Below are 19,769 nucleotides of genomic sequence, written 5' to 3' on the forward strand. Positions count from 1 at the left end.
TGGAGGGGCGGGACTGGGGCCCGTAGGAGGGGCGGGGCTTAGAGCCGACCTGGTAAGGATGGAGGGGGGTTTAGGGGCGGCCAGGTGAGTGGGGTAGATGAGGAGGCGGGGCCAGGTGAGACCGCGGTGCCCAGCAGGACCTGGGGACTAAACTGGATGGCTGGGCTTAGGTGAGCCAGGTTTAGTGGGGCGGAGCTGGAGAGGGAGGAGGGGTGTTTAGAAGCGGCAGGGCCAGGGCAAGGTGGGGCGGAGAGCACAGGAACGCGCCAGTGAAGCGAGGCAGGAGAGCTGAGAGCAGCCTGGGGGTAGGGATGGGGGTGGGGCTTTGGGGGTTGGGGGTGCCAGGTGAATAGAGCAGAGGGCGGGCGTAGCCTGGGCGATGAGGCTGTTGCGGGCGGGTTTCGGGTGCCGTTTGTGCACGGTACATAATAATGAACTAAGGGAGTACACAGGAATAGACAGGGTCAGGTGCAAAAGTGGTGGTCCCCAAAGACGCATTGGAGATGGGTGCCGGGGCCCATTCCTCTGTGTCTCATTGCGGTCCCCCTGGCCCGCAGGCCCTCAGCCCCGCGCCCGACACCTTCCTTCATTACCGCACCAGCAAGGTGCGGGCGCTGAGGGCGGCGCGGCTGGAGCGGCTAGTGAGGGAGTTGGTGTCCGGAGATCCCGAGCAGGACCCAGGCTTCGTGCCCGCCTTTCTGGCCACCCACCGGGCCTTCGTGCCTACTGGCCGCGTGCTGGGTCTCCTCCTGCCACCACCGGCGCCGCCACTCCCGCCCGGGTCAGTACCAACGGGAGATTCTCCAGTGCCCACCCCAGACTGTCACCTGGATGCTCGATCTACTCTCTGTGGAGCCCTCCTCCTCCCCTCCAGAACCTTCCTCCTAAGTCCTCTCCAGCCCCTCCCTTCTTCACCTGATTTGGGTGTGGGGGTGTCTTTCCAGGGTGGAAATCAAGAAAACAGAAGGAAGAGATCTGACTTTCAACAAGAACTTGAGGTTTGCCTCCAATAGGGTGGGGGAGGGGGAGGGCAGAGGTCAAAGATCGGATCTGAAATGTAGGAGATCCGGGAGTCTGCAACTGTGGAATGGGCTCTGAGGTCCCACCCCTCTTGGCCAGGGCTGTGGTGTCAGTGCTGGGCTTATGGCTGCGGGACCACCCTCAGGATTTCTGGGACCCCCCTGCCCACTCGGACCTAGGCAGTGTTTGCAACTTTCTGGGCTGGGCAGCTCCATTAGGGGCTGAGGCCCAGGAGGCTGAAAAGCTGCTGGGAGATTTCCTGAAGGAGGCGAAGGCAGAGCAGGAGGAAGAGGAGCAGTGCCAGAAACGGGCAGGTGAGCGGACTGGGGGCGTGATAGTGTCCTGAGCAGGCATTCTCCTTCCCCCAGGGATATTCTCCCCTCTGGAAGATCTACAGATCTTGGGCAGGGTCCTTAGCCCTGTCTGAGCCTCAGTTTCGCCACCTGTAAAATGGGGATAATAACCCAGTATTGTCATTTATCCCTCACCTCCCCCACTCAACACATGACAGCTATAAAGATATTCTTTCATGGGGTTGGGATATCTTGTGTTTTTGGCTACAAATCATCCTATTGCTACTTGCCTTAAGAGCCACAGAGACCTGGGTTCAAATCCCAGTTCTGCCATTTGCTGACTGTGCGACCTCGAATAAGTCACTTCACCTCTCTGAGCCTGTTTCCTTAACTTCAGAATGGGGGCAATGACAGTACTTACCACATTGGCTTCTTCATTCATTCGACAAATAAACTGTGGATAGGAGCTCCCTGTTCCCTGGGGAAGACAATTAGTAGACAAATAAATAAGTAATGAGGGCTTTGCAGGCAGATTCTTTACTGTCTGAGCCACCAGGGAAGCCCAATGAAGGCTTGGCAAATAGTATTATTTTCATTACTGTTGGATGTCAGCAAACTATCTGGCCTTTAATAGAAAAGTTTGCCAAGAATTTCCAGGAGGTCCAGTGGTTAATACATTGCACTTCTGTGCAAAGAGGCAGGTTCAATCCCTGGTCAGGGAACTAAGATCCCACATGCTGAGCTTGCCAACCTCTGTTGTAGAGAGCTTTGGAAGGAAGGAAAAATATCCACATACTTCATTCAAACCTTTGTTCAATTGTCACCTGCTCAGATGTGCATTCTCAGATCTCTTCCCAACAAATAGAGCCTCCGACTCTGAGTCCTCTTACCTGCCTTATTATTCTTCATAGAATCCATTGGTCGTGTCCCCAACTCTGTCCCCAGAGTCAGTTACAAGATGGATTTATTTATTGAATAATTGCATCCTGCCTATAAAATATCATCTTTCACCCATCTGTGTTTGATCTGATCCCTATCACAAAAGCTTCATAACCTTAATCCATTCTTTAATCTTTAGACTAATCTGGCCATATTTCTCTCTGCTTTACAAAGTAGCAGCCACTTCTCTCCCCTAGAGACAAAGTTTCAGCTATTTAAATATGTTTTATCCCTTCGGCTTCTCTTTTGGTTACTAAATATCTTTCTTCCTTTGCCTTCAAGATTTCTCCAGCTTATTCCAAGTCATCCAAGCTGCACAGACTAGTGAGGTAGCCACTAGCCCCATGTGGCTATTGAAATTGAAGTTAATTAACATTAAATAAAAATTAGAATCAGTTCTTTGGTCACACTAGCCACATTTCTAGTGCTCAGTAACCACATTGGGCAGCACAGATAGAAAATATTTTCACCACTGCAAAAAAATTCTATTGAAAAGGCTACCCTAAACTGTGAGTATTTGAGATCAGAGAAGAAAAATGAGCATTTATTGAATGCCAGCTGTATGCCAGGCTCTGGGAACTTTAACATCTTTATTTGGGGGTTACTTTTTACCATGATTTCAAACACATACAGAAATAGAGAGAAGTAGAATAGAAGAAATAAATAGAAATAGAAGAAATAAAGAACACTTACACACCCCTCACTCATTTTCAACAATTATCAATTTTAAAATATTTATTTATTTGGCTGCACAGGGTCTTAGTTGTGGCACGCAGAATCTTCAATCTTCCTTGGGGCATGCGAGATATTTAGTTGTGTCAGATGAACTCTTAGTTGAGGCATGTAGGATCTTGTTCTCTGACCAGAGATTGAACACAGACCCCTGCATTGAGAGTGCAGAATCTTAGCCATTGGACCACCAGGGAAGTCCCTCCTATGCTCACTTTTAAAAACTAATATTTTGCAATACCACCTGTCCTAATATTAAATTAAAGACAGATAATCAAATGAACTTAAAAATAATAATATATTGCAATGGTAATAGGAAGGAGAAATAAGACAAAAGCAATTTACACAATGGTGTTGGTATGTCAGTGTCTGGGCACGCCTCATCAGAAGACATAATGAAGTTGTCCAGTGCCTTCACCTGCCGTAGCATCACAGTGAACATGGAAACCACAGACTAACGCAGGGGAGTGCACCAGTGACAAAGATGCTGTAGCAGATGTTAGTGACATCGATTTCCAAAACGGTGAACAACACGTGCAATTTCCATATAAAACAAAGTCCAAGCTCTTACAGTCCTTGCATTCCTGGAGCCAAAATAATTAGTGTTCAAGAGCAAGACTGGGTTTCCCAGGCGGCTCGATAGTAAAGAATCCGTCTGCCAATTCAGGAGACACAGGTTCAACCCCTGGGTTGGGAAGATACCCTGGAGAAGGAAATGGCAACCCACTCCAATATTCTTGCCTGGGAAATCCCATGGGCAAAAGGAGCCTGGCAGGCTATGGTCCACGGGGTTACAGAAGAGTTGGACACGACTGAGAGACTAAATAGCAACAAGAACAAGATAGTTGGGTTCTAGGTGCAGATTATTGTAAATAGGTTTTTTAAGGACACAAATTTGGAGGGACATTTGGAGGCTGGGTGTTACGATTCTTCACTATGCATGTCTGGATTTCCAAAGTGTCCCCTAGGGGGCGCCACCATTGACCACCCCCCTCCCCCACCACCACCTTGAGAAAAGTATTGAGTACTTTATAGAAGTCTGGTATCCGTGATCTCATTTGATTTTTTTAAATCCATACTTTTGATGCATTAATAATGAATTAATGTTTTCACACTTGGACACTGAAAAAATAAATCCAGATGAGGAAACTAAGGCACAGAGAGGTTAAAGGCTTGTTTTAATTCACACAGCTAGCCCAGTGGATCAATTTGGATTCGAACTTGGGACATTAAGACAATGTCTTAACCTTCCCTTAACCACAAGGTTGGGCTTTCCTGGTGGCGCAGTGGTAAAGACTCTGCCTGCCAATGCAGGAGATGTAAGAGACAAGGGTTCGATCCCTGGGTGGGGAACATCTCCTGAAGAAGGGAATGGCTGCCCACTGCAGTATTTTTTCCTGGAGAATCCCATGGACAGAGGAGCTTGGTGGCCTACCGTCAGACTGAGCATTTAAGCTCACCTAGTCAGTGCTCCCTCAGGACCCCCTAGGACTGCCCAGATCCTCTGCCCAGACTCCCCGGTGGGCTGCCTGGAAGACGAGGAGGGCCTCGTGTGGGAAGGCCCTGAGCTTCTGGACTTCAGTGTAGACGACGTGGCGGAGCAGCTGACCCTTATGGACGTGGTGAGTATCAGAGCCGGCCCGCTCGCGCAGGGGCTGGGATAGGGGACGGTAGCGCGTGGGGGAGGGAGGAGGAGTTGGGGGAGGGAGGAGGAGTTAGGGGAGGTCCCTATGAACTCAGATTCCACCCTCCTCCACGCCCTGCTCAGGAGCTCTTCTCGCGCCTGCGGCCCTTCGAGTGCCTGGGCTCCGTGTGGTCGCAGCGAGACCGGCCGGGGGCCACAAGCATCGCCCCCACTGTGCGCGCCACCGTGACCCAGTTCAACACAGTGACCGGCTGCGTGCTGGGCTCAGTGCTCGGGGAACCGGGCCTGGCCGCCCCGCAGAGGGCGCAGCGGCTGGAGAAGTGGATCCGCATAGCTCAGGTGCATCTCTGGCGGGAGCGTGGGGGCAGGGCATGCGCGGGGCCTAGGCTCAGTGAGAGAGGCTGGGGGCGGGCGGAAGGCCAAGGACGGGTCTCTGGGTAAGTGGAGGGTTGAGGCTGGGAGGTACCTAAGGGAAAGTCCAGCACGTGGCCTTGAGCCGCGGAGGATTCAGTTCAGTTCAGTCGCTCAGTCGTGTCCGACTCTTTGCGACCCCATGGAATGCAGCACGCCAGGCTTTCCTGTCCATCACCAACTCCCTGAGCTTGCTCATCTCATCTTCTGTTGTCCCCTTCTCCTCCTGTCTTCAATCTTCTCAGCACCAGGGTCTTTTCTAATGAGTCAGTTCTTTGCATCAGGTGACCCAGATATTGTAGCTTCAGCATCAGTCTTTTCAATGAATTCAGGACTGATTTCCTTCAAGACTCACTGGTTTGACCTCCTTGAAGTCCAAGGGACTCTCAAGAGTGGCCGAGAATACTCCGTGCTGGTTAAGGAATAATAAGGATGGGATGATGGGCTTCTATTGTAGCTCAGTTTTATGGGCTTCATTGTAGCTCAATCTCCATGCAGTGCAGGAGACCCTGGCTCGGCTCCTGGGTGGGAAAGATACCCTGGAGAAGAAAATGGCAATCCACTCCAGTATTCTTGCCTGAAGAACCCCCATGGACAGAGGAGCCTGGCAGGCTACAGTCCATGGGGTCACAAAGAGGCAGACAGGAGTGAGCGACTAAACCACCACAAGGATGGGATGGGGGTACTGGGGGAGGAATAGGCTTGGTACCAAGCCAAGAAAAGGAGGTGGATGTCTTGAAAGAGCCTGGGTGGAGGTGGGGCAGGAGCCTCTGGGTAGAGGGGAAGAGTAGAACTGGGGCCCAGGAAAGGGAGTGGGGGCGTGGCAAGGCAAGGGGACTAGAGGTTGACACCTGGAGTGAGACTTAGGTTAAGGATGAGGAGTCTGGAACTAGAGAGATGCTATGGGTCTGTCTAGGGCCCAGGGAGAAGTAAGGAGTGGGGACACGGAAAGCCAAGGTCAGGCAAAGGGTACGGAGAGGTAAGGGGGGGAGGAGGCTGAATCCGGGTAGCTTGTCAGATGTGGGGCGACATGTAAGGGTTTGACCTGGGGTCACAAGTCACGGGATCAAAGGTGGATCATACATGGGGATCAGGCAGGTTTGAGGTGTGACCAGCACCCCCTCCACCCCGCTCCCCAGCGCTGCCGGGAACTGCGGAACTTCTCCTCCCTGCGTGCCATCCTGTCCGCCCTGCAGTCTAACCCCATCTACAGGCTGAAGCGCAGCTGGGGCGCCGTGAGCCGGTGACCAGGGACTGGGGGTGGGGGCGCTGGGGTGAGACCTCTTGCCCACCGCATCCCTGCTCTGACTCTTCCCATGGCCACCCGTGACTCCTCTCCTCTCCTCCTCAGGGAACCATTATCCACTTTCAGGAAACTTGCCCAAATTTTCTCCGATGAGAACAACCATCTGAGCAGCAGAGAGATTCTCTCCCAGGTACAGATGGGTGAGGGCCCCCACAGATCCCAGGCCCAGGAAAGGGCCATTGCTTTTCGTTGTCATAACACTCAGCGTCCTTTCCCATACCTCTCGAGAATGGCCTTCCTCCTGTTTGTAGGCAGCCCTGTGTTTTTGCTGCCTCTGCTCCCCTCATCAGAGCTCACACTTGACGGCTGCCTTATTTACTCATTCAACAAATACCAGAAGCTACAGTGAAAAGGTCACAGAAGGTCAGAGTCACAGCAAAGAGTGGGAAAAAAAAATTGTGCCAAGGACTTGACTTTGATAAGCAAAACAAAACAAACAAAAAAAGTGTGCCAATGAGTCTGACTTACTGCAGGCAAGATTGAGGTTCTGACTGCAATTAGGTGCTGGTTCTTGGGGGTGAATCCAGAATAGAGACTTCCCTGGTGGTCCAGTGGTTAAGACTCTGAGTTCCTGATGCAGGGGACATGGGTTCGATTCCTGGTCGGGGAACTAAGATCACACATACTGCAGCACAGTCAAAAAAATGCAGAATAGATGGCACTGGAAGTCTGTTCTTTGGCCAAGAACGTTCTTCCCACCCTCTGCAGGTGTCTCCCCCAGTGTTTCCACCTCTGAGAGGCCCTCCCTATATCCCCCACACCTCCACTCTACCCCGATTGCCCTTATCTCTGCCTGTCCTTAGATTACACATCTAACTTGGTTGTTGCTGTTTCGCCATGGCTGATGTCTGCTCTATGAGGCCAGAAATTTTGTCTGTTTTGTTCACTGCTGCCTCCCCAGCACTCCAAACAGTGCCTGGCCCAGAGTAGGTGATCAGTAAATAAATGAACACAGGTCTCAAATAAGGATGAGAGCTCAAGGAACTCTGCGTTAAGTGCCAGGCAGTTGCCAGGAGGCTCAGCCACGAAGACACAAACACACTTTCCTCCCCTTGGAGGGCTTCAGGCCCCAGATGGGTCACACACAATTTAGTAATTGCCCCAGCAATTATATCACTAATTACCAGGCAGAACAATGCTGTGAAGGCAAAGTTCAGGGCATTGCTTGGGAGGGGTCACAAGGACTCTCACCTGTGTTATAGGCCAGCCTTGGAGTCCTCGGCATCCACAAGCCCCATCTCTCATCATCCCCTGTAGGGCCTGCCCCCTGCTGCTTATCTGCTCTCTCCTCCTCCCTGTTCACTTTCCCTTGGGTATGGCTGTGATGGAGATATCTTCCCTGAGGGAGGGGTCAAAAAGACCCCAGGACTGCTCAGTCCTTCTCCTCCCCCTCAGTTAGTTCAGTCACTCAGTCACGTCCAACTCTTTGTGACCCCATGGACTGCAACACGCCAGGCTTCCCTGTCCATCACCAACTCCCAGAGCTTGCTCAAACTCATGTCCATTGAATCAGTGATGCCATCCAACCATCTCATCCTCTGTCATCCCCTTCTCCTGCCTTCAATCTTCCCCAGCACCAGGGTCTTTTCTAATGAGTCAGTTCTTAGCATCAGGTGGCCAAAGTATTGGAGCTTCAGCTTCAGCATCAGTCCTTCCAATGAATATTCAGGACTGATTTCCTTTAGGATTGACTGGTTTGATCTCCCTGCAGTCCAAGGGACTCTCAAGAGTCTTCTCTAACACCACAGTTAAAAAGCATCAGTTCTTTGGCGCTCAGCTTTCTTTATGGGCCAACTCTCACATCCATATATGACTACTGGAAAAACCACAGCTTTGACTACATGGACCTTTGTTGGCAAAGTAATGTCTCTGCTTTTTAATATGCTGTCTAGGTTTGTCATAGCTTTTCTTCCAAGGAGCAAGCGTCTTTTCATTTCATGGCTGCAGTCACCATCTGCAGTGATTTTGGAGCCTAAGAAAATAAAGTCTCTCACTGTTTCCAGGAGGCAACTCAAGGGCCCCAAGAAGGGGATGCCCCCACAGGAAGCCTGTCTTCGGTGAGTGATGTGGTTTGAAATGAGAGACAAGTGGGATGCTGGGGCAGGGGGTGGAGCCTGATGGGGTCACTGATGCCTAAGGGTGACTGGAGCTCTGGGGGCCACAGAAACTGCCCCCAGGCCCCATCCCCTACCTTGGCACCTTTCTCACGGACCTGGTAATGCTGGATACCGCCCTGCCGGATATGCTGAAGGTCTGAGCCCTGACTCTTGACTCCTTACCCTCAGCACAGTGAGCTTCCTGACCTCTCACCCTTGACCTTGCCCGTGCTCCCTGACCCCAGCTCCCTTAGTGCATGGGGTTCCTGATATCCCAGCCCCTGACCTTGATCTTCAACCCCTGACCTTGGAGTCTGAACTGTCTCCAGTTCAGACAAAGTTTGTCCCCAGGGGGATCTCATCAACTTTGAGAAGAGGAGAAAGGTAAGGGGGAGCTGTGGTGGGCAGGGGTGGAGGTGGGGAGGGGGTCCAGGGTTGGGGCAGAGCATGGGCGGAGGTCTCAGAGGCTGCCCCTTCAGGAGTGGGAGATCCTGGCCCGCATCCAGCAGCTGCAGAGACGCTGTCAGAGCTACTGCCTGAGCCCCCACCCGCCCATCCTGGCCGCCCTGCGTGCCCAGCATAAGCTCAGCGAGGAGCAGAGGTAACAACTTGTGGCCTGCCCTGACAGCACCCCTCCAACCCTGCCACTGATCCTGGGTGACACCCCGGATCTGCACACCCCATGCGCCTCCCCAGCTCCTCCTCAGATCCCCTCCTGAGCCTTCACCTCACCCCCCTGCCAGCCTGTCACCTGACATTGTCTCCAGCCCAGCCGAGGGCCCCAGTTGCCCTCTGACCCCAAACTTCGACCTCATCTGACTTTCTTTTCTTTCTTTTTTAAAAAGTCACTTTCTTTATTTTTGGCTGTGCTGGATGGTCATGGCTGCTCGGGCTTTTCTGTAGTTGCAGTGAGTGTGGTTACTCTTTCTGGCGCACCGAGTTCTCATTGTACTGGCTTCTTTTGCTGTGGAGCATGGGCTCTAGGCACACGGGCTTCAGTAGTTGTGGCTCCTGGACTAGAGCACAGGGTCAGTAGTTGTGATGCCTGGGCTTAGTTGTTCCACAGCCTGTGGGATCTTCCCAGACCAAGGATGGAACCAGTGTCTCCTGCATTGGCAGGCAGATTCTTTACCACTGAGCCATCAGGGAAGCCCTTGTCTGACTTTTGGACTTCAGCGTTTAATGTGTAGCCAGCTGTTCCGCTCAACCATCCTATCTTTTCTCTTCCCCACCTCTGGCCCCATCTGACCCGTGACCCACCTCTGACTCTCTGAGGCCAACCACTGACCCCCAGTTCTGAGCAACTGACTCCAACTTTGACATATATCTGACTTATGACCCCCAGGCAGTTGACCCCAATTCAACTGTACCAACTCATTTGATTGAATCCATGACCCTAATCATTGACCCCAGTGATTATCTGACCTTGAACTCTATCCTTGACCCAATTTGACTCCTCAGTCCCACTCTGAATCCCTGTGTGTCCTGCTAACCAAGCCATCTCATCTAATCACTGATAAGACCCTGAAACTGTAATATCCACATTTATTACCCTGATCTTGACATTGGGTGCCTAATTCCTGGCTGTACCCTCCCTCTACCCACACACACACCCAAAACCCAGCTCCTAACTGAATCTAATTCATTTGTCAACCCACCCATCCATCTACTTCTTGACCCTTCAGCTACCGCATCTCCCGGGTCATTGAGCCACCAGCCTCCTCCTGCCCCAGCTCCCCATGCATCCGACGGCAAATCAGCCTGACCAAGCGCCTCAGTGTGTGAGTTGCAGGGAGTATGTGGCGGGTGACGTGCACAGGGATGGGATCTGCTCCAGGGTCTGTGTTTGGTCTTTGCCTCATCCCATTCCCTATTTTCAGGAAGCTGTCCCGGGAGAGAGTTTCATCCCCTGGTGGAAGTCCTGGGGATCCCTCATCCTCCACCTCAAGGTGAGCATCCCGTCTGATGAAGGAACTGGAGAGGGGTCAGAGTTCAGGGCAGCCACCCCACTTCAGATTCTGTGTCTCCCCCAGTCTGTCCCCAGCATCCCCTCCATCCAGTCCTAGAACCAAGGACCCTCCTACAGGCAGTCCTCCAGCCTCTCCAGGGCCCCAGAGCCCCAGCACCAAGGTACCAAGACTATGTGTACATGTGGGACTGCGGGCACCCAGGGCTGTTTTGTGTGTGTGTGTGTGCGTGCGCACACAGGATTTCACAGCCAAGTATGTGCATAGGAGACCGTGAACACAGTTGACTCAGCATTCTGAGCATATGTCTGGAAAACTGCATGCATCTCTATGGACCCACTTAAGGGACTGTCCGTCACTTACACTCAGATCTGGACAAGAGCTTCCACTTACCCACAAGGCACTCTGGGTGGCAGTCACTACTTTTGTAAGGATATGTGTTTTCCCAGGAAAGGGCTTCCCTGGTGGCTCAGCAGTAAAGAATCCACTTGCGATGCAGGAAACACATGAGACATATGTTCAATTCCTGGGTCAGGAAGATCCCCTGGAGAAAGGCATGGCAACCCACTCCAGTCTTCTTGCCTGGAGAATCCCATGGACAGAGGAGCCTGGTGGGCTATGGTCCATAGGGTCGCAAAGAGTTGGACTCAATTTAGCACAAACACAGGAATTTGCATACCTGGAGGGGAAATGCTGGCGTGAATAGCCATAGTATCCATGGGCCTGTGCAGGGCTTCTGGTGTTCATGGGCTTGTGCCCATCCAACAATTGTGAGCAAACGTGGGCACTCGCTGCTCTCAGATTACATGGGGTTTCTTGTGTGTGAACACGAGTCATGTGTGAATTCCTGTAACAGTATGAAGGTCTGTATGTGATGGGATGGCATAGATGCGGGCATCTATGGGATGGGATGGCGTAGATACCCTAATTGCACATCCCCAGGCTCAGGGTATGCAGGAAGATGTGTTGAATACAATGAGGGAGGGGCCTCACTCTCTCCCCGCTCAGCCCCCACCCCCTCTGTCCACAGCTGCCCCTGAGCCCGGACCTGCCAGGCCCCTGGTCCCTGGCCCTACCCTTGAGTGGCCCTCGTATCTCCCTCCCTGGGCAGCAGGGCTCAGAGGCCCGCGTCATCCGGGTCAGCATCGACAATGACCATGGCAATCTGTATCGGAGCATCTTGGTGAGGAGCTGAGCCTGAGACCTGCTGGGGACAGCCCTGCCCTTGGGGCTTGGATGGTCATCCCTTACCTCCCAGCCTCTCTTTGTAGCTCACTAGTCAGGACAAGGCCCCCACCGTGGTCCAGCGAGCCTTGGAAAAACACAATGTGGCCGAGCCCTGGGTCCAGGACTATCAGCTCTTCCAAGTCCTTCCTGGGGACAGAGGTGAGTAAGGACAGCTTGGAGCCTGGGCTAAGGGGCAGTTGGCTGGGGAGGATGGCAGGCTGACCAGGGTGGTTCTGGAACCGAGTAGGGGTGAGATGCAGCAGGGTGGGGTTACGAGGCAGAAAAATATTGATGCCTTCCTTAGGTGGGATCATGAGGTTGTCCTAGCTCAGTGTGAGGGAAGGGGGCACCAAAAGGGTCTTCCTAGGATTTATAGGGAAATGAGATTATCTGGGAACCAGTGGGAGAAGGAGTATAGAAGGTCATCTGGGTTTCGCTTTGTAGAATTGTGAGGTCGTTTGGGCTCAACTTCATGGAGCACAAGACTGAAGGGGGGGGTCTGGGCTTGAATCTGAGGCGAAATGAGTTTGTCCAAGTTTGGTATTGGGGACTCTGAAGTTACTTGAACTTGGCATGGGAGAGGGCCACGTGGTACTGAAATTCAGGGTAGGAAACGAGATTGTTCAATGTAAAGTGAGTAGAAAGTTGTCTGCTTTTAAAGGGAGAGAGGTAACAGGGAACTATATTGAATATCCTGTGACAAACCATAATTGAAAAGAAAATGTAAAAGCATATATGTGGGCTTCCCTGGTGGCTCAGATGGTAAAGAATCTGCCTCAGTGCAAGAGACCAGGGTTCAATCTGGGTTGGGAAGATCCCCTGGAGAAGGGAATGGCAACCCACTCCAGTATTCTTGCTTGGAGAATCCCATGGACAGAGGAGCCTGGCAGGCTACAGTCCACAGGGCTGCCACACAACTAAGCGACTAACAGTTTCACTTTTTTCACATACATATATATGTATGAATAGCTGAGTCACTTTGCTGTACAGGAGAAATTAACAACACATCGTAAATCAACTGCACTTCAATTAAACGTTTTAAGAAATGACAAATATGTATATAAAGGAGGGAGAGGCAAGACATTGACATGCTAGGGAATTCCCTGGCAGTCCAGTGATTAGGACTCCACGCTTTCACTGCTGGGGGCCTGGGTTTGATCCCTGGTTGGGGAACTAAGATCCTGCAAGCTGTGTGATGCAGCCAAAAGGAAAAAAAGAAAAAAAAGACTGACATGCTAAAGGGATATATGAGGGTGTTCACATGACAAGTGTGAGGGTTGTACAGGCTGGAAGTGGGAGGTCTGAAGTTGTCCAAGTTCATGTCCTAGAGCAGCATGAACTTGGCTGGGAGTTGGCTGCAGGGGGGAGAGTGGGGTGAGCAGGACGTTGATTGGGGTGGGAGGCCTGACTTTGCTCAAGCTTCTAGTGCAGGTTGTCTAGACTCCAGGGGAATAGGAGGAGGTTGCCCAGGTTCACAGTCGGGGAGACATGAGGTTGTGCAGGCTTGGAGTGGGAACTTGTCTAGATTTCCAATGAGAGGGGAATGAGGTTGGCTTAGCACTCGCTGAAGGGATCCAAGATTGTTCAGGTTGCGTGGTGAGTGGTAGAAGGTTCCCTAGGTCCTTTGTGGGGGAAGTGCCAGCTTGTGTGAGCTTTTCACCATCTTCTCCATGCTTGGCCAGAGCTCCTGATTCCTGACAACGCCAACGTGTTCTATGCCATGAGCCCAGCCACCCCTGGAGACTTCGTGCTGCGGCGGAAGGAGGGGGCCCAGCATACAACCTCAGTCTCCCTATCCACTCCTCCAGGATATGGGCCTCATGGGCAGCAAGGGGTCTGGCTTCTATAACCAGGAGGTGGGGAGGGGGCTCCTCTATGAAAAGCTCCAATTCCCCAGTAGAGGTCATTGTGCTCCATACCCTGTAACCCCCCCAGTTTTATTGGACCTCACCGCTCTGACCCTCTTGGCACCAGATCCCTGTTCCAAAGACACCAGCCCATGAGGTTGGCTGGTGGAGAGCTTCATCTTACAGAAAGGGGTGGGGTGTCAGGGGTCAGATCCTCCCCCAGAGAAACCTTGTAACTATTGGAGACACATCAAAAGTGACAACAATGGATGAAAATAGTGACCAAAGTTATAAAACAGGAGTCAGTCTTGTTTGTTCTGTGCCTGTGCCCCAAGTCTACTCTTCATTAGGATAAAAATTTAAATAAGAAAAGAAGGGTTTCCCTGGTGGCTCAGTAGTAAAGAACCCGCCTGCCAACACAGGAGACACGGGATCCATCCCTGGTCTGGGAAGATCCCACATGCTGTGGAGCAACTAAGCCCGTGTGCCACAACTATTGAGCCTGTGCTTTAGAGCCTGGGGACCACGACTCCTGAGCCCATGTGCTGCAACTCTGAAGTCTTCAAGCTCTAGAGCCTGTGTTCCACAACAAGAGAAGCCGCCATGACGAGAAACCTGCGCGCCGTAGCTAAAGAGTAGCCCCCGCCTGCTGCTTAAAGGAAATCCTGTGCAGCAATGAAGACCCAGCACATCCCAAAATAAATAAAAATTAGAAAAGAAAAACTAAGAGCCCTAAGAAAGGGGTTGAGTGAGGCACGGCTGACACCAGCATGGGGTGGGAGTGGGGTTCTGTCACAAACAGAGGGTTCAGGACTCTGTCCCTCAACATTGTTGGGGTAATATAATTCTTTCCTGCTGGGTATATGGAAGAGGGAAGAAATGAAATTCCATCAGAACTTGAGGCAAATAACATCATCATGTGAAAAACAATCATAACAACATCAGCAACAACAATACCCTGTTATGAACTCCCACTCTGCTAGACATCAACTATGGGCTTTATATCTAACTCTATTAATAAGGGTTCTTGCTTTTTCAAGTGTTCAAAAACCCAATTCAAACAGGAATGGGCAAAAAAACAGAAATGAATGCCCCTGTAATTGAAAAGTTCCATGGGGCCAGCTTCAGGCACTGTTGGATCCAGGGACTCAAAAGATGTCACCAGGACTTTGTAACAGAGTCTCTTGCCTCTGATTTGCTCTGAGAATGAGACTGTCCATTGACTCCCTAAATCCAATCACCTTCTCCTATGGTTACAGAAACACTGATTTTTCAGCTGGCTCAGCTGGCTACCCAGAGTAACAACTGCATTTCCAGTCTCCCTTGCAGTGAAATGTGGTCATATGACTAAGTCTCAGCCAATGAGTTGTAAAGGGAAAGGATGTGGGTACATTCCAGGCTCTGCCCTTAAAGAGAAGGGGTGTGTCCTCTCCTGCCTTTTTTTGCTTTGGGTTGATTAGAATGAAGATATGGAGTGGATCAGCTTGGACTGGGTGGTTCATACCATCTGAACAACTGAGCAGCAAACTGGAAGGATCATGGCCCTCTGAGACCAGGGAGCAAACATACTGTATTGCTGCTACTTGAACTGTTACAAAAGAAAATAAATATCTATCTCAAGACTTCCCTGGTGGTCCAGCAGCTAAGACTGAGCTCCCAATGTTGGGGGCCTGAGTTCCATCCCTGGTCAGGGAACTAGATCCCACATGCTGAACACCACAACTAAAGATCCTGTGAGCGTGATTGAGACCTAGCACAGCCAAATAAATACATATTCTTCTTAAATGCCTAGCTTATTTAAGCCATCAGTATTATTTGGGTCTCTGTTACAGCAGCCAAAAAAAAATTTTTTTTAATGAATATTGCCCCACTCCAAGGCTGGATCACCCTCATGGGGGCGGTGCCATTCTTACATCCCACCAGTTCCACCTGCCATGCAAGGAAAATCCCTGGGACTTCCCTGGCAGTCCATTGGTTAAGAATCCCCCTTGCAATGATGCAGGGGACACGGGTTTGATCTCTGGTGAGGGAACTAAGATCCCATGTGTCTCAGAGCAACTAAGCCTGAATGCCACAACTAGAGAATCTGTGTACTGCAACAAAAGATCCCACATGCTGCAACTAAGACCTGATGTAGCCAAATTAATTCATTTAAAAAAGCAACTGGATGTAACAGTATTCTTCTTAAATTGTTATTGTTGTTCAGTCACTAAGTCATGTCAGACTGTTTGCAAACCCCATGGACTGCAGCGCAATCTTCCCTGTCCTTCTTAAATTAGCTTAAGCAGATAATTGCTATCCTTACTGAGCGCTTACTGTGTGCCAGGCATGTTCTCGTAACTTGATGTAATCTATTCATAATCCTCACATAAGCCTTATGAGGGGGCATTATTATCATGCCCATTTTATACATGAAAAACCGAGACTAGGGAGGGTTAAGTAGCTTATCTAAGGTTGCAGGGCAAGTGATGTGGAATGCATCAGAACATATGCTCTTACCCAGGGAGCTAGCTTGCCTCTCATAAGAACAGTTTACAGTTTCTTCCTCTTTCTCTCTCTCTCTCTCTCTCTCACACACACACACACACATAAACACACTCAATCTAAATGCCAATTTCCTGACGAAGAGATTCTCATTGACTAGTTTTTTTTTGTTGTTGTTCCACGGCAAGGGATGTGGGATTTTAGTTCCCCTCAGTTCAGTTCAGTTCAGTTCAATGGCTCAGTCGTGTCTGACTCTTTGTGACCCCATGAATCGCAGCATGCCAGGCCTCCCTGTCCATCACCAACTCCCAGAGTTCACCCAAACTCATGTGCATCGAGTTGGTGATGCCATCCAGCCATCTAATCCTCTGTCGTCCCCTTCTCTTCCTGCCCCCAATCCCTCCCAGCATCAGGGTCTTTTCCAATGAGTCAACTCTTCACATGAGGTGGCCAAAGTATTGGAGCTTCAGCCTCAGCATCAGTCCTTCCAATGAACACCCAGGACTGATCTCCTTTAGGATGGACTGGTTGGATCTCCTTGCAGTCCAAGGGACTCTCAAGAGTCTTCTCCAACACCACAGTTCAAAGGCATCAATTCTTCGGCGCTCAGCTTTCTTCACAGTCCAACTCTCACATCCATACATGACCATTGGAAAAACCATAGCCTTGACTAGATGGATTTTGTTGGCAAAGTAATGTCTCTGCTTTTTAATATGCTATCTAGGTTGGTCATAACTTTCCTTCTAAGGGGTAAGTGTCTTTTAATTTCATGGCTGCAATCACCATCTGCAGTGATTTTGGAGCCCCCCAAAATAAAATCTGACACTGTTTCCACTGTTTCCCCATCTATTTGCCATGAAGTGATGGGACCAGATGCCATGATCTTAGTTTTCTGAATGTTGAGCTTTAGGCCAACTTTTTCACTCTCCTCTTTCACCAAGAGGCTTTTTAGTTCCTCTTCACTTTCTGCCATAAGGGTGGTGTCATCTGCATATCTGAGGTTATTGATACCTCTCCCGGCAATCTTGATTCCAGCTTGTGCTTCTTCCAGCCCAGAGTTTCTCATGATGTACTCTGCATATAAGTTAAATAACTAGAGACCAAATCCATGCCCCCTGCAGAAGCACAGAGTCCTAACCACTGGACAGCCAGGGAATCCCTCCACTTCTGTTTTTAAAAGTGCAGGAGGTTAAAAAAAAAAGAAAGGTGCAGGAGTACTCAGGAATAGCTCTCTCCAGTGGCTAACACAAGGTCAGCTGTCTCCCTACACCTCTCAGCTTGGTTTTTTGCTCATCTTTTACTCCACAAATATTCCCTGACCTCCTATTATATGCCAGGCTCTGTTGTAGGTGCTGGGGATATAGAAATGAACAAAACAGACTAATGAAGGTGGTGAATCAATAATAAAACATCAAATACATATTACATATTTATACAAAAAGTACAGGAAATGCAAAATGCTGCTGCTGCTATTACTACCAAACCATTTAAGGACTGATGTGTGCGTGGGGTGAGGCGGGGGCGGTGAGAGGGTTGCTATTTTAAACAGGGTGATCCAGGAGGACTTCACTGAGGAAGTGACATTTAGTTAGAATCCTGAGTAAACTGAAAGTGAGCTGCATGTACATTTAGGGGAAGAACCTTGCAAGTGGAGGGAACAGACAGTGCAGAAGTCCACCTTAGCTTCACCATCAGCCAATTTTTTTCCTCCTAATGACAAAGATGTCTCTGGCTGCTCCATCTGCCTACCTCGTCATCCAATAGAAAGCGGCACCTCCTTTCCTAGCTACTCCAGGGAAAATCCCAGAATGGAAGCTCATTGGATCCCCTTGGGTCACATGCCACCCCTGAACCAATTACTGTGCTCCGGGGAATGGAGCTCTCTAATTGGCTAATCTGGGGCTGGCTGACGCAATAAGGTAGGTATCCCCTGCTTCCCAAGGCATGCATCTCTTTGGGGCGGAGGGTGTTTACCCCAGTTGAAGCTCAGCCCAAGAGAACAGCTTTTATGATGTGTTCTATACAGATTATTGAAAGAACTGCACATTCCTTGTAAAATAAAATCCCAAGAGTATACAAAATGTAAGCAGAAAATGCCCCAAAATCACAAATAAAATCTCGCATTCTAGAATACATGTAAATTTTACAAACGCAGGCTCTTTCATACTTACTATCTGGCAGTACTTCCCAACATTGTGCAAACATTCAACGGCTATTAGGCTTATTATATTCCTACCCAGACTGGGAAGAGATGTTGATTAGTACGATACTATCAGTAGTTGCAGTTTACGTTTTTTGAATGCTTGCTATGTGCCAAGTCGGATTTTATAGATTAAAAGGCTGAAGCTCAGATAAAGTAAGTAACCCGTCCAGGGTCGCACAGCAAGAAAGTGTCTGAGGCAGAAAGCAGAGCAGTTCCTTCCCTCCACCCCCAAGGGGGTGCGGAGCCCAGGGCCCCTGCTCTCTGTAGCCTGGCCCCACAGGGCGGCTGCCTCCCTCTTATCTCAGCTCGGGCTGCCTGCTGGTCCCGCCCCCTCGGGGGAGCTGCCACTTGGAGGCGCCTGGCCGGGAAGGCCTGGTCAGCTGTGTCCGGCGGAGGCAGCTGCTGACCCAGCTGTGGCCTGTGCCAGGGGCGGAAGACGTGGGGCGGGGGGAGTAGGCAGGAGCCCTGGGCCCCCGGCTGGGGCTACATTATGTATCATCTCCCGGCACCCCTCCGGGCTGGAATTGGCTTCCTCTGCCTCTTGCTCGCTGGGGCAGCCTGGGCTCCCCCACCCAATCCAACGGACCCCAAGTTTGAAAACAAAGGTAAGGGTGGAGTTAAGTGTAGACCCCAGCACTGGATCTTGGAGGGCAATATGGGGGCCCGAACTTCCTGCCCGGACCCTTGGGGTCACCCAGGTTCTCATTCTGAGTCTGTGACCTGGAGCCCAAGGTGGTGTCTGAACCCCTAGACCGGGATCTCATATGGCACGCTGGGGTCTATATCCCCAGACTGGGTTCTGGGGGAGAAGCTAGAAAGGGGGCATAAGAGTCCTGCTTTATCTCTACAACGAACTTGGGGCGTGCTAAACGCTAAATGGGGCAGGGGTAGTGCTGTAGTCTAGAGTCCTATATTCTAGAGTCCCTGAGCTAAGGGGATCTAACCGACCCTTCAAGCGGGGCGGGAGGGTAAAACCCGAGTCCGAGTCAGAGGGGCCGAGCCGCAGGCGACTGTAAACACGGTTGGCATGCGGGCGCCAGATCCCTGGGTCCGCTGGGTTGAGGGAGGGGAACGGGGGGCACGGTTGGCGCTATCGGGCCGCCGGGAGCCTGCCGGGGCTGATAGGGGACCCCGCCTCCTGCACACACACTCACCCGCACTTAAGTCCCTAGGTTGGGGCGGGGCCGGCAGCGGGAGGCGGAGGCCTTGAATGCTGCGCTCAACAAAGCCGGTCGCGGGTGGGCGGCGTGTGTGTTGGAGGGAGACAATAAGACACGCAACCTACGCTTGGAAGTTTGGGGGGCACTACTTCGGCGGACCCCTCGAAGGGCCCCGCTGGAAGAACGGGGGCGGGGCTTTTTTTCTTATCGGTCCGCACAGGCGGCAGGAGGGAGGGAAGGATGCTGTGGCTCGAGAAAGGGACTCGGGTCCCTTGACCCCCTCCCCTGACCCCCATCCTCAGCGGCCCTGCTGACAGCCCGCGAGCCTGATGAGTTTCTGTGCTTCACCGAGCGCTTGGAGGATTTGGTGTGTTTCTGGGAGGAAGCGGCCACCGCCGGAGGCGGCCCGGACAACTACAGCTTCTGTTACCAGCTCGAGGAG

General features: G+C 51.2%; 2 protein-coding genes across 3 annotated transcripts in view; both read left to right on the top strand.

Annotated features, from left to right (window-relative positions):
• The first annotated feature begins 332 nt into the window (after window positions 1–332).
• Window positions 333–13,886, top strand: RGL3 (ral guanine nucleotide dissociation stimulator-like 3). Of its 2 annotated transcripts, XM_010828315.1 has the most exons (17): window positions 333–781; window positions 945–998; window positions 1,120–1,334; window positions 4,461–4,603; window positions 4,750–4,965; window positions 6,177–6,280; window positions 6,389–6,473; window positions 8,347–8,400; window positions 8,508–8,594; window positions 8,791–8,823; window positions 8,919–9,040; window positions 10,125–10,220; window positions 10,320–10,388; window positions 10,473–10,569; window positions 11,437–11,589; window positions 11,678–11,792; window positions 13,316–13,886. In XM_010828315.1, exons 1-17 carry the CDS (start codon window positions 504–506, stop codon window positions 13,480–13,482), a joined length of 2,088 nt encoding a protein of 695 aa, XP_010826617.1. In that variant the 5' UTR covers window positions 333–503; the 3' UTR covers window positions 13,483–13,886. The 2 variants fall into 2 exon arrangements, with proteins under 2 accessions (XP_010826617.1, XP_010826618.1); XM_010828316.1 differs by lacking the exon at window positions 8,508–8,594.
• Window positions 13,887–18,543: 4,657 nt separating this feature from the next.
• EPOR (erythropoietin receptor) overlaps window positions 18,544–19,769 on the top strand; it is a 5,607-nt gene continuing 4,381 nt past the window's right edge. The window contains exons 1-2 of the mRNA XM_010828317.1: window positions 18,544–18,772; window positions 19,630–19,768. Of these exons, the coding sequence (XP_010826619.1) occupies window positions 18,658–18,772; window positions 19,630–19,768 (254 nt within the window). The 5' untranslated portion in view covers window positions 18,544–18,657. The remainder of the gene's footprint in view (window positions 18,773–19,629; window position 19,769) is intronic.

Source organism: Bison bison, unplaced genomic scaffold, assembly GCF_000754665.1.
Source record: "Bison bison bison isolate TAMUID 2011002044 unplaced genomic scaffold, Bison_UMD1.0 scf7180017864492, whole genome shotgun sequence".
Taxonomy (NCBI): Eukaryota; Metazoa; Chordata; class Mammalia; order Artiodactyla; family Bovidae; genus Bison; species Bison bison.